The sequence below is a fragment of the Aotus nancymaae genome, unplaced genomic scaffold, assembly GCF_030222135.1.
Source record: "Aotus nancymaae isolate 86718 unplaced genomic scaffold, 86718_ANA_hifiasm-v0.15.2.pri h1tg000020l, whole genome shotgun sequence".
Taxonomy (NCBI): domain Eukaryota; kingdom Metazoa; phylum Chordata; class Mammalia; order Primates; family Aotidae; genus Aotus; species Aotus nancymaae.
This window is the reverse complement of record NW_026988432.1, coordinates 67,278,687-67,292,415: the sequence shown is the minus strand read 5'-3', so window position 1 is coordinate 67,292,415 and position 13,729 is coordinate 67,278,687. Positions and strand designations below refer to the sequence as shown.

Below are 13,729 nucleotides of genomic sequence, written 5' to 3'. Positions count from 1 at the left end.
CTGCAAAAAATACAAAAAATTAGCTGGGCATGGTTGCTTGTACCTGTAGTCCCAGCTACCTAGGAGGCTGAGGTGGGAGGATCACTTGAGCCCAGGACCATGATCATGCCACTGCCCCCAACCGGGGTAACAGAATGTGACCCTGTTGCCAAAAAAAAAAAAAAGGACCAATGTAGATTTACTTTTTATCTATTGGTATATATTGTACAACACAACACTAAGTAATGTTTTTTTCATAAGCATAGGAGAAAACTGACATAAAATTGGTTTAGAATAAAATTTTTTTCAATATTTCAAGCATAGATATATAGCCCTGCTTAACAGAATAGTTACTTGAGTCAGAATACCTGAGCAAATGTGAGGAACTTTCATTTATTGGAAATTTCAGTCGATCACTCAGTCCCCAAATGTTTTCTGCCATCTGTAGTCTTAGTGTGATTAGAAATGATGTGGTCCCCAGAGGGAGCCAGCTCTTCCCAATGGTCACTGGGAAACCTCTTTTCTTCTCTGAAGCTACTAATCAGGTGTCTGATCTGAAGGGAAATTTTGCACTTCCAGAACAGGGGGTGGGAGTCTCTTATTCATGTGACATTTTCAATTTCAGGAGGAATTCTGCTACCCAGTGGAATGCCTCGCTCTTACTGTGGAAGAAGTGATGCATATTCGCCAGGTCCTGGTGAAGGCGGAGCTGGAAAAATACCAACAGTATAAAGACATCTACACCGCCTTGAAAAAAGGAAAGGTAGTGCTGTTTAAAATTGATTGATCAGAAGAGTAGAAGAATGGCCAATCCTATGCGTGGTCTCCTGAAGGAGTTATCTGCTAGCCAGGTGGCAACATGTCTTTGAGGGGATTTGGGAGGTGTGATGTTCATATCCTAGCAGACAGTGCCTGTGCTGCCTCGTTCACAAGCGGGGGCATTTTTGTTTTTCCTTAAAAATCAAAACTGGAAGGTTTTCAAGCAACCATAACAAATAACGATATGCCTTCATAAAATCATGTGTGCATTTAGTCATTATACTTTTAAAGGATCTGTAAAGAAAATGTATCTGAGAAACAAAGGAGGGTTTTTCAGAAACCTTCCATGATGAGGAGAAACTTAAGAGCTGTGGCCTTTTATTATCTTTTGAAATAGAATTATAATTAAATACAGAGCTACATTATCAGCATCACAGAGCCAACTGTTATAAACAGGATTTCTGATTTATCTTCCTCTTCCTGTCTATTCCGCTTCCCCCATATATAGATGTTAAGCATATTCGAACATGGATATTAGGAAATTTGCTATTGGCAATGCTTCTTTTTTCCTCTTAAATTTGTATTTTTTAGCTCTGCTTTTGTTGCCGAACCAGGAGGTTTTCCTTCTTCACTTGGTCTTATACCTGTCAGTTCTGTAAGAGGTAAGGTATTTTGTAATTGATGAAAAGATAAATTTAACAGTTGTAAGAGAATTACCTTCCTTATTTCACCATTTTTCTACACAGGAATAAAATTAGAAATGACCCATTCAGTTGTTACCTTGTGCTATCCTTGCAGGTTAGGAACATTGATTTCTTCAAGAGAGGGATCCAAACATTTATTTGATATTGAACCTAGAAAATGTTTCTCTGTATGTTATTTCTTTTACCTAAGATCATTCTAATAAGACGTCATGTTTGAACAACAACAACAAAAAAGATGTGATTACCATGCAATCCCCAGATAGACAAATAACAAAATTCCAAACGGATGTAAGTTGGTCCTTTTATAGGAGACAATGTAAGAGTTCTGTAGATTATCTTTTTGGTAATTTGCAGTGTGTCAATTTGTTATGTTCTAATAGAAGAAGGGAGAGTTTTACAGTTTATTGTAGAAATTTACAACTGTACTGCCATAGGCTTCTCTAACTCCCAGTTGCATCCACTGTATCATACCAAGTAACATTTATGATTTTGTGTACAGGCCGGTGTGCTCACAGTGTTGCAAAAAGGTAAGCTAAGCTTGGTTCAGTTATACTTGTGTTTGTTTTAGTGACTGCCTCTTTAACAATACTGCTCATTGTCAGTTTTATTTGGGATAATAGATGCGGCTGCCATCAAAGCCATACTCCACTCTTCCTATTTTTTCACTGGGACCTTCTGCTCTGCAAAGAGGGGAAAGTAGTATGAGGTCAGATAAACCCTCCACTGCCCATCATCGGCCACTTCGGAGCATTGCCAGGTAAGCAAGGGGCCTGGGTTGTCAAACCATCCTTTGCAGAAGAAGAATTCTACTCTTGAGGACTGCGGTGGGGTGTTAGGGTTTTGACTCGAGAGGTTTTTGTTGGTTAGTTTGTTGGTTGGTTGGTTTTAATACAGTTTTAGACTTGCACACAAATCTCCAAAACTTCCACAAAGGTAACTTTTCAAAGGATAATGGCTAGCTACTTTTGAAGGATACTTTCATCACATAGTTTAAATTTTTTTCTACTTCAGAAACAACTATTTTACTGTGTCCTATGAGAGTCATCTTTAAAACTGACCTTGTTTTCAATGGAGTTGGAAATTGGAATGTAACAGTCTCATCCTTCTTTCCTCCTTGCCTAGTTTTAAAAGAAATCTGTTTAATCCTGTTTACAATGTTCTTCCATGGCTTTGATTGACTTTACTATTGTAAACGCAGAAATAAAGCTTTATGCCAAAAGCTGAAAATGAAGGAAAAAATATCACCTGCGTATCAGTCCTTTTGCATTTGGTGCAGGGTAAGGTTAGTTCTGGGCCTTAAGAAAGATGGAAGGAGGTAGGCCAGCTCGAGCCTCAAGCAGGCAGGGCTGAGAGGCTGGGCTTTGATGCACCAACCACATGCCATGGCTCTGTGGACAGCAAGACGAGGAAACTGTAAGCCCAGAATGAACCTTGTGCCTGAAACATCTGCCCCTGTGCTTGGGCTCCCTCCTCTGAAACCTCTGCGTGTGAATTGTCAGTGAACTCGAGGCAGTGCACGTAACAGCTGCTGCAGTTTTCCATACTTACTCTGAACCTACTGTAGACTACCTGTTTATATCCTGTTTGGTTTAATTAAAATAGTAAATGAGTAGATGATTCCTAGTTATCTCAGACATTCCTGGAAACATCTATTATGATGTTGGTCTAGTTAACTCCAGCTCCTTGGAATCCCAGTAAATAATCGCACAACTACCAGGAATTGTTGGAGAGGGAGAGGCTTGTTTGTTAAATACGTAAAGGATGAGAAAACTGGTCAAAAGATAATTTTTAGGACGTGTCCTGGGATTAAGATAAATTTATTTGAATTTCCTATCATCTGACCTGCCATCTGCAGTTAGCTAATGTTCATTGGGAATCAGGAGAATACCCTATTTTCCAAGAATTCTAGAAGGTTCGTTAACAGTTTTTAGTTTAGTTTTGTGTTTTTTTTCCCCAAATAAGCAGTTTCTTTATTTTTCCTCTTCCTCCTCCTCCTCCCTCCTCCTTCCTCTTCCTCCCTCCTTTTCCCTCTTCCCTCCTCCCTCGTCCCTCTTCCCTCCTTCCTCCTTCCTCATCCTCCTTCTCTTCCTCCTCATCTTCTTCATCTTCGTCTTCCTGGTCAACTTTCGCAGGACCCTTTGTGCCATCAAACTTTCCTTTCAATTTATAGTCAGCAACATCCTTCTCATGCTTTTCCTTCAGCTTTGCCACCTTAGTGATGTAAGGCTGCTTTTCACTGTCATTTAACTTTCCACATCTCACCCAGCTTTTTTGCTACACCTCCAATAGAGATGCCAGGGTTTGTGGATTTGATCTTGGGGTGGAATTCTGAACAGAGGAGGAAGAATCCAGACAGTAGCCTTTTGGGGGCATTAGGATCCTTCTTCTTGCCTTCCTTAGCTGGTCCATAATCCTTCATTTCCCAATGATAGCATACTTTATCCACCTTTACCATTTCATCAAATTTAGACTTCTCTTTCCCAGACATTGTCTTCCACCTCTCAGAGCACTTCTTGGAAAATTCTGCAAGATTGACAGAGACCTCTGGGTTTTTCTTCTTATGTTCTCTGCACATCTGCACAAAGAAACCATAAGCAGACATCTTGCCCTTTGGTTTCTTGGGGTCACCTTTAGTCATCCTGACTGTATTGTTCGATAGTCTGGGCAGTGCCTGTTTCTTAATAAGATATGTTTCTTGCTTTCTTTTCTTTTCTTTCTTTCTATCTTTTTTTTTTTTTTTTTTTTGAGACAGAGTTTTGCTCTTGTCACCCAGGCTGGAGTGTAGTGGTGCCATCTTGGCTCACTCCAGCCTCCACCTCCTGGGTTCAAGTGATTCTCCTGCCTCAGCCTCCAGAGTAGTGGGGATTATAGGTATACACAACCACGCCCAGCTAATTTTTTTTTTTTTTTTTTTGTATTTTTAGTTGAGACCATATTTTGCCATGTTAGCCAGGCTGGCTTTGAACTACTGACCTCAGGTTATCTGCCCTCCTCAGCCTCCCAAAGTGCTGGGATTGCAGGTGTGAGCCACCATGCCTGGCCCCCTGCTTTCTTTTCTAAGTAACATTTTTGAGCCTTGTCTCAAATAAGAAATTTTTTTGAAGAACATATGATTAAATCACTCATCCATTCCATGATGTTTTGACAAATTTACCTTTTTTTAACACATATTTTCTTAATATTGCAGTAGACCTATAAGTAACAATGCTGGGCTTCTGTTTTTTTTCTATTGTTTTTCCCCCAGGTTCTCCTCAAAATCTAAGTCTATGGACAAATCAGATGAAGAACTCCAGTTTCCCAAAGAGTTGATGGAGGACTGGAGCACCATGGAGGTGTGTGTGGACTGCAAGAAGTTCATTTCGGAAATCATCAATTCAAGCCGGCGCAGTCTGGTGTTGGCCAACAAAAGGGCCCGATTGAAAAGGAAAACGCAGTCTTTCTACATGTCCTCGCCAGGCCCCTCGGAGTACTGCCCTTCCGAGAGGACGATCAGTGAGATCTGAGCCTCGTGCCTTTCAGCTGCTTTTGTGCTCAGAGTCAGTGTCCGTGTGCAAGAACACTGAGCCGAGCTGGCTCTCCTTTCTGTGGTTTTATTTAATAGGCTTGAATTTGCATTAGATCAGATTTTTGCTGCATCACATTATTCCACAGACTGAATGCTGTGTTCATATCAATTGATGATACGTGACAGGTCCGCCAGTTGCTTGTTTGCACTGAGAGAGGAGAACAGTTTGAAACTTGCTTTTGTGTGTGTGTGGCTTTGGAAGCCAGTAACTTCTTCCTTAGTTCAGTTCTTTACTATTCCTCGAATAATCTCCTGACTAAGGCAAAAAAAATCTTCTCCTGTGAGAACCAGTCTAACAGAGATGCCGATGTCAGCACAGCCCTAAGCAGTAAGTCATATTGGCATTTCCATGTGACTGTGTTTCTATCCTGTGTACAGAGGGATCCAGAGCCCTACAATGCCAGGACCTCGGGGCTCACAGCACAGAACCTAGAAGCACCTGCTGACACTCTCCAACCGATTTTTAAATTATTGTTGCTTGGAGATAAAAATTACGTAAGGGACTTTATGCCTGCATTCTAGTGCAAAACATCTGAAGAGCTGTGCACCCACAAGGGTGACTATTTCCCCTGAGGCCGTGTTGTCCCAGTGCCCTGGATCAGTGTCTCCTGAGTGGGTGACAGGTCTTCATTTCCTGTCTTGAATGTATTATGGTTACTAATAGTTTTATAATGGCGGTCTAAGAATTAAAGTTTTATGGGAGTTTCAGAACAAAGGAAGGCTAAAAGTTTGTCAAGAAGTTGAGCGCATTTTGGTTACCTACGAGAAGGGCTGCGACAGCGTAGAGTGGCAGCTCTTGGCCACGCTGTAGAAATGAGCTGGAGCTCATGTGTTTTCAACTGCATTTTTCATAACTTTATAATACATCCATCTCGACTAAATTAAACCACAATTTGTTACGTAGGGTCTCAAACTGAAATTTATTTTTATAAATGAATTTTAAAAGAAAAAATATCTACTTCTTTTAACGTTAGAAGAAAATTAACCTGCTGACAGGCAATACTTTTTTGGGTGCTTTCTGCACTAGTTTTCCTTGTAAATGGACTTGAGTGAATAGGTTGGGTTTCTGATGAAAGTAGACTGGAGGGTAGTATTGTATGCCTCAAATGTCTCAGTGTGTTTGGCCCATACTATGGGCTATACGTTATTTTGGTATGCTTACAAATGACCAACCAATTAAATTGCCATTAATGTTCGGAAAATCTGTTAATGCACATGCACAACAATTTCCTGAAAGCCATAGGACATGTCTGTAGTCAGCTCCATGATAGCACCGTTTCATGAGAGGCATGGCGGCTGCATTTCATACCACATCAAAATACAGTAACATTTCTATACTAAATTAACAGTAATACCTCAAAACTGCTCCGGTAGTAGTTTTTAATGGATTAAAATTTATGGTTTAGTAAATGGCTTAAAATTACTTATGAAATAAACTTTACCAGTTGACTAAAATAATGCATGTTAACAGTTCGTCTGTATTTGCATGTAAAAGTGGGCCACCAGAGAACCCTTATTGATTACTTAAGTGTTTAAATTATTTTAAAGACCCCTGTTTAAGAGCTTTAAGAATTATACTGGGTGAATCTCATTTTTAAAACTTCCTAAGAGACTATCTGAACTCTATACTCCAGACAGTTAGGTGGGAGTATAAATCTACCCCCTTGATGACCCCAGGCTTGAGTTTTTAAAATGACTACCCGGAAGGGCACAAGGGGGAGGAAAAGGTGTTTGTATATGTATATAAATGTGCACCTAGGAGAATGTGCTTTTTAAAATAATGACTACTGTTTTTATTAAAAAATAAGAAACTACACCCCCAAAATAAGACTTTCATTCACATTCACAAAGCAAACATCTAGTAAATCTCTTTCACTTCAATTTATGATGCTGTATCGGATGAGTTGGGCATTACAATCACCTCTTATCACATCATAGAACATACATTCTTCAACAGCATTAACAGAGTTTGCCAAGTGCATTAAAGAAGTCACGTGGAAGGTGCATTCACACGAAACAATTTGCAGAAAGTGTGTAAGAAAAGGGACATGGCACAGTTAAAGTTGTAGACATCAAATTACTATCATTTTTTGTTGCCAAAACAAAGTATTGCATTTAACTCCTCTTTGTACCACCCCCCTCAACACTTCTAGGTAATTTCCATAGGGTAATTCACTAAGAGCTTGTGGAGCTTGGTTTTAAAATCCTTAGCCTACTCTAATTGAGGCATAGCTTCCTGTTCTTCCTTCCTTGTCCTGGTTTCTTGTTCAGCTTTTACTTCTAATCCAACAACAAAAAAAATGTCTGGCTGGTCTCAGCTAGAGTCTGATGTGTCTTAGAGCATGTGTGCATATCTGAACCATCATTCCTAATCTCATCTCAGCTCCCTCCAGGCCTGAACACTGGTTCCTTTTGTCCCATACATCATGGAGTCACACTGTTAGGAAACCTGTGCTTCCCTCTCCATGGCTTAACTCTCTTGTCAGTGTTGGAGTACATAAGAATGCTTGTAAATACTGTAATATATTTATTAATATTTGAAAGGAATTCATTCAGTGAACAGTGGGAATTAACTCTCCCAAGGCAAGTAAAAATTAAATGATTGATATGTACATTAATTTAACAATCTTACTGGATTTTAATTCTTAAGTATTTCAAATTAAATGAGAAGGTGGTTATGTAGGAGATTTAAAATGATCTTATGTTTAAAGAGATTCTGTTGTTAGCACCATGAACTTGTACTATGAAATTTTTAAGCCTTTTATTTTTCTAACTATATTAATATAGGACTGGATTTTAGGTGTTATATAGGAAACACAAAAGTTTTAAATTATGTTGCTGTTTGCTAAAGCAAAATAGCAGAAAATTTTGTACATGCAAAATTGTCGAAGGACCACAGAGAAATGTGTACTACTGACGGGGCTTTTACTTGGCTTCCTGCATGTGTAAAAGTCGAGGTATTGCTGTCGTTCAGGGTGACATGATGGTACTAAATGTTTTCCATTAAAGTCTCCTGTTTTAAAATTTATCTAGGGAAAAATAAAATGGCTTTCCATCATACCTTCTGTGTTGAGTTCCTATCATAAGACGGTGAAGTATATTGGTAACTAGCTGTCAGAAGTCATCTCGGTTGGGAAGGCAAAATACTTTTATCATCAGCAGCCTGATCTTTGAAGAAATACAGTCTAGGCCGGGCGTGGTGGCTCACGCCTGTAATCCCAGTACTTTGAGAGGCAGGTGGATCACATGAGGTCAGGAGTTCAAGTGATTCTCATGCCTCAGCCTCTCCAGTAGCTGGGGTTACACGCACACACCACGCCCAGCTAATTTTTGTATTTTTGTACATGGTGGCCAACATAGTGAAATCCCATCTCTACTAAAAACACAAAAATTAGCCAGACGTGGTGATGTGCACCTGTAATCCCAGCTACTGGGGAGGCTGAGGCACGAGAATCGCTTGAACCCAGCAGGTGGAGATTTCAGTGAGCTGAGATTGTGCCACTATAGTCTAGCCTGGGCAACAGAGCAAGACTCCATGTCAAAAAAAAAAAAAAATGCAGTCTACAGGGACCGTCCTGGAAAAATTAACATGTTGCCACCACAAATGACTCTGCTGTGTTATCAAGCAGCCATGAGTAGGAGAGTAAAATTATATAAAGAGTATATAGCATTTTATTATGTCATATATATGGAGACACATCCTGTGAGAGATGGATGACGCTTTCACAGCTTCACAGAGGCATAACTGATAAAGCAGAAAAGCCCACGTAGCTCAATAAGCAGTCCAATATTGGCATTCCCATGTGACCATGTTTCTATCCTGTGTACAGAGACATCCAGAGACCTACATGCCGGGACCTGCTGACACTCTCCAACTGATTTTTAAATTATTTGCTTGAGGATAGAAATTACATAAGAGACTCTATGCCTGAGTCCTAGTGCAAAACATCTGAAGCGCTGTGCACCCACAAGGGTGACTACTGCCCCAGCCATGCACAGGCATGTCTCACCCCATGATGTGTGGCTTGTGCTTCACAGGTGCTGAGTTTTTACAGTTTGTGGCAGCCCTGCGGCAGGCAAGTCAGTCGGCTGCATTTTTCCAACAGCTTGTGCACACTTTGTGTCTCTGTTTCACATTTTGGTAACTCTCCCAACATTTCAAGCTTTTTCATTATTACTGTATCTTTTATGGTGATCTGTGATCTTTGATGTTACTATTGTAATTGCTTTGGGGTGCCATGAACCATGACCATATAAGATGGCAAACTTAATGGATAAATGTGTGTGTTCTGACCATTCCCCTGTCTCTCTCCCTCTTCTCGGACTCCCCATTCCCTGAGATACAACAATATGGAAATGAGGCCAATAACCCTACAGTACAGTGGCTTCTTTTTTTTTTTTTTTGAGACAGAGTTTCGCTCTTGTTACCCAGGCTGGAGTGCAATGGCGCGATCTCGGCTCACCGCAACCTCCGCCTCCTGGGTTCAGGCAATTCTCCTGCCTCAGCGTCCTGAGTAGCTGGGATTACAGGCACGCACTACCGTGCCCAGCTAATTTTTTTGTATTTTTAGTAGAGACGGGGTTTCACCATGTTGACCGGGATGATCTCGATCTCTTGACCTCGTGATCCACCCGCCTCGGCCTCCCAAAGTGCTGGGATTACAGGCGTGAGCCACCGCGCGCAGCTACAGTGGCTTCTAAGTGTTAAGTGAAAGAAAGAGTCTAAAGTCTCACTTTAAATCAAAAGCTAGAAATGATTACACTTACTGAGGCAGGCATTCAAAAGCTGAGGTAAGCCCAAGCTAGACCTTTGCACCAAACAGCCGAGCTGTGAATGCAAAGAAAAAGTTATTGAAGGAAATTATAAGTGCTACTCCAGTGAACACTAATGATAAGAAAGCAAGCTGTGTGGTGCATGCCTATAATCCTAGCTCCTCAGGAGGCTAAGGCAGGAGGATTGCTTGAGCCCAGGAGTTTGAGGCTGCAGTGAGCTATGATCATACCACGGCATTCTGTTCTGGGTGACAGAGCGAGAGTCCATCTTTAAAAAAAGAAAAAAGCCTTATTTCCTGATATGGATAATGTTTGAGTGGTCTGGATAAAGTTCAAACCAGCCACATTTCTTTAAGCCAAAGCTAATCCAGAGCAAGGCTCTAACTCACTTCAGTTGTTCGAAGGCTGAGAGAGGTAAGGAGGCTGCAGAAGAAAAAATGAAAGCTAGCAGAGGTTGGTTCATGAAGTTTAAGGAAAGAAGCCATCTCTATAACAAAAGTGCAAGGTAAAGCAGCAAGTGCTGATGTAGAAGCTGCAGCAAATTCTCCAGAGGATCTAGCTATGATCTTGAAGAAGGTGGCTACACTACACATTTGCAATGCAGATGAAACAGAAGATGCAATGCAGGACTTTCATAGCTAGAGAACAGCCAATGCCTGGCTTCCAGGCTTCAAAGACTGACGCTCTTGTTGGGGACTAATGCAGCTGATGACCTTAAGTTGAAACCAATGCTCATTTACCATTCGGAAAATCCTAGAGACCTTAAGAATGAGGCTAAATCTACTCTGCCTGTACCCTGTCAATGACTAACAAAGCCTCAACAGAGGACAGCAGATCTGTTTACAGCAAGGTTTACTGAATGTTTTAAGCCTACTGTTGAGACCTACTGCTCAGAAAAAAAGATTTCTTTCAAAATATTACTGCTCATTGACAGTGCACCTGGTCACCCAAGAGCTCTGTTGGAGATGTACGAGGATGTTTTCATCCAAGATGTAGAATTGTTTTCATGCCTGCTAACACATCATTCTGTAGCCCATGGATCAAGGAGTAATTTTTACTTTTATTTAAGAAATGCACTTCATAAGGCTTTAGCTGTCATAGGCAGTGATTCCTCTTATGGATCTGGGCAAAGCACACTGAAAACCCTCAGGAAAGGATTTAACATTCTAGATGCCATTAAAAACATTGGTGATTCATGGAAGGAGGTCAAAATGCAACATTAACAGGATTTTGGAAGAAGAGTCATTCCAACATTCATGGATTACTTTGAAAGATCCAAGACTTCCATAGAGGAAGTACACTTTGAAGGATCCAAGACTTCAGTAGAGGAAGTAACTGCCGATGGGGTGAAAATAGCAAGAGAAGTAGACTTAGACATGGAGCCTGAGGATGTGACTGAACTACTGTAGTCTCATGAGAAAATGTAAACTAATGAGGTGTTGGTTCTTATGAATGAGCAATGTGGTTTTTTTTTTTTCTATTTGTGTGTGTGTGTGTGTTTGTTTTTTGTTTTTTGTTTTGAGATGGAGTTTCGCTCTTGTTGCCCAGGTTGGAGTGCAATGGTGTGACCTCGGCTCACTGCAACCTCTGCCTCCTGGGTTCAAGCGATTCTCCTGCCACAGCCTCTTGAGTAGCTGGGATTACAGGCATGCACCATCACACCCAGCTAATTTCATATTTTTAGTAGAGACATTGGTGTCTACCATGTTGGTCAGGCTGGTCTCAAACTCCCGACTTCAGGTGATCCGACCACCTTGGCCACCCAAAGTGTTGGGATTACAGGCATGAGCCACTGCACCTGGCTGCAATGTTTTTTTAAGAGGAAATCTACCGGTGGAGATATTGTGAACATTGTTGAAATGATAAAAGATTTAGAGTAGTGCATACTTAGTTGATAAAGCAGCGGCAGGGTTTGAGAAGATTGACTCAAATTTTGAAAGTAATTCTGTGGGTAACATGCTATCAAACACCAGTGCATGCTACAGAGAAATTTTTCATGAAAGGAAAATGCAATTGATGCAGCAAACTTCATTGTTTTGTAGAATATATCCCTCAACAAATATGTTCCTAAAATACGAGCAGAGGAAAGTTGTTGTGTTTTTGTGTTAACTAAGAATGCACGGTTTACCTTCTGAATATCTTACACATTTCATGATGTTGAGTTTGATATTAATCCAGTTACATAAACTGTTCCCTCAGTTGCCAGACATTTTTTAGGAGCCCCTTTCCCTGAAGTTCCACTGTGATATGTTTATGTCAAGACACTTGTGTTATGTGTCCAACTCATAATCCACATGTCCAGTGACTAAGTCCAAGTTACAATCTTTGACTTGTGCTTCGTGTATTCCAGATAGACACAGAATTTGGATACCGTAAGTGGGAAAAGCTTTGGGTAACACATATTTAACTTTTTTCTTCCCAGCTCCAATTGAGGAAAAGATGTACAGTTGTAAATCATAGTGTACAATTTCATGAAGAAAACTACTTTTAGGAAAGGGCTTAATTGCACACATGAGTCATTTAAAGACTCCTGGCTAGGCACGGTGGCTCATGCCTGTAATCCCAGCACTTTGGGAGGCCAAGGTGAGAGGACTGCTTGAGTTCAAGACCAGCCTGGACAACATGATCAAAACTCATAAATACAAAAAGTAGCAGGACATGGTGGCGCACACCTGTAGTCCCAGCTACTCAGGAGGCTGAGGCAGGAGAATTGCTTGAACCTGGGAGGTGGAGGTTGCAGTGAGCTGAGAAAGTTCAGATGCAGCTACGTGGAAGACTGAGTTTGCACTACTATTTCAGCTCATCCCATTAACATACACATGGTGTCTAATACATTAGCCATTGCTGTGCAGGGCACTCTGCAGCTGTGCTCCTGATACTGGTGGCTGCCTTGGAGCCTGTTTGATGGAAGCTGACCGCAAGTGCTCCAGAACTGACAGGACAGTGCTTCTGAAATGTGCGGCATCTGGAAGTTTATGTCCTCAGGGCTTGAGAGCTGAAGAAGTATCAGCATGTTTGAAACAGCTCAGTGTTCACATTTATATTGCCACCAAGAGGGACAGATATTGTGGGTTCCTTGCTGGGAATGCTCTCGCAGCTGCTGCAATGAGGCAGGTTGTCTGTGAATTAAGGAGAGGTAGGCACTCTTCCCCTTTTGTCCTGATGACCAAAAAAAAAAAAAAAAAAAAAATAGTCTGTAGATCCTTTCTCAGCAATTCCTAGTTTTCAAGTATCTGGAATGGCTCTAACTAAACTGTGCTCTGGCATGGCAGCAACACAGCTACCTAACAGTGGGACAGCTCCTGAGCATTTATGAATTTGTCTCTTCAATTTTAAAGCAAGAGTGTTAGACTAGATGGTCTCTAAGGTCACTTTCAACTAGGAGAGTCAGGATACTGTGTGAAACAACCAGTACTACACAGGCAACAAGCCACTTGAAGCCCAAGCCAGCGTGACTCGAGAAACATCATGTAATCCAAGCCAGCCCTTCACCAAAGTGTGAAATGACTGATACTTTCTAAGCATTATTTCTGTGTTGATGACAAATCTGATTATGAATACTACATGAAATCAAGAAAAGTGCAAAATGTGCTGCACATATTCGAAACTGGAGGCAAAGGCAAATTCAGTTTTACTAGTTGCTATAAAGAATCTGAGTCCATCTCTCAAAATTAAAAAGAAAAACCTCAGAGAGTTGACTATATTAAAAATGGACACAGCCCCTTACATTAGCTGTTTGGTGTTAGCAGCACCCTGTGTACCAGAAGTTCATCTCTGGATCTTGTTTGGAGGGAAAGACCTTTTCTGCCTTGGCCATAGCAGGCACCTGACGTTTTTGTTCCCACAGCATAGTATGCGCTTCCTATTGGAGATAAAAGAGAAGCTGGTGACTGTTGGGTGCATGCACAGAGCAGGCTCTTCTCGTCCACTTGGCATATGTGGCAAACAC

General features: G+C 41.1%; 1 protein-coding gene and 1 pseudogene across 4 annotated transcripts in view; one reads left to right on the top strand and one right to left on the bottom strand.

The window, feature by feature from the left end:
- Nucleotides 1-8,067, top strand: part of SPIRE1 (spire type actin nucleation factor 1) — a 224,313-nt gene extending 216,246 nt beyond the window's left edge. For all 4 annotated transcript variants that reach the window (XM_064379430.1, XM_064379429.1, XM_064379432.1 and 1 more), the window contains 5 exons: nucleotides 605-742; nucleotides 1,330-1,400; nucleotides 1,942-1,969; nucleotides 2,063-2,199; nucleotides 4,687-8,067. In XM_064379430.1, the coding sequence (XP_064235500.1) occupies nucleotides 605-742; nucleotides 1,330-1,400; nucleotides 1,942-1,969; nucleotides 2,063-2,199; nucleotides 4,687-4,945 (633 nt within the window). In that variant the 3' untranslated portion in view covers nucleotides 4,946-8,067. The remainder of the gene's footprint in view (nucleotides 1-604; nucleotides 743-1,329; nucleotides 1,401-1,941; nucleotides 1,970-2,062; nucleotides 2,200-4,686) is intronic.
- Nucleotides 3,486-4,080, bottom strand: LOC105709065 (high mobility group protein B3-like; annotated as a pseudogene).
- Nucleotides 8,068-13,729: the final 5,662 nt, after the last annotated feature.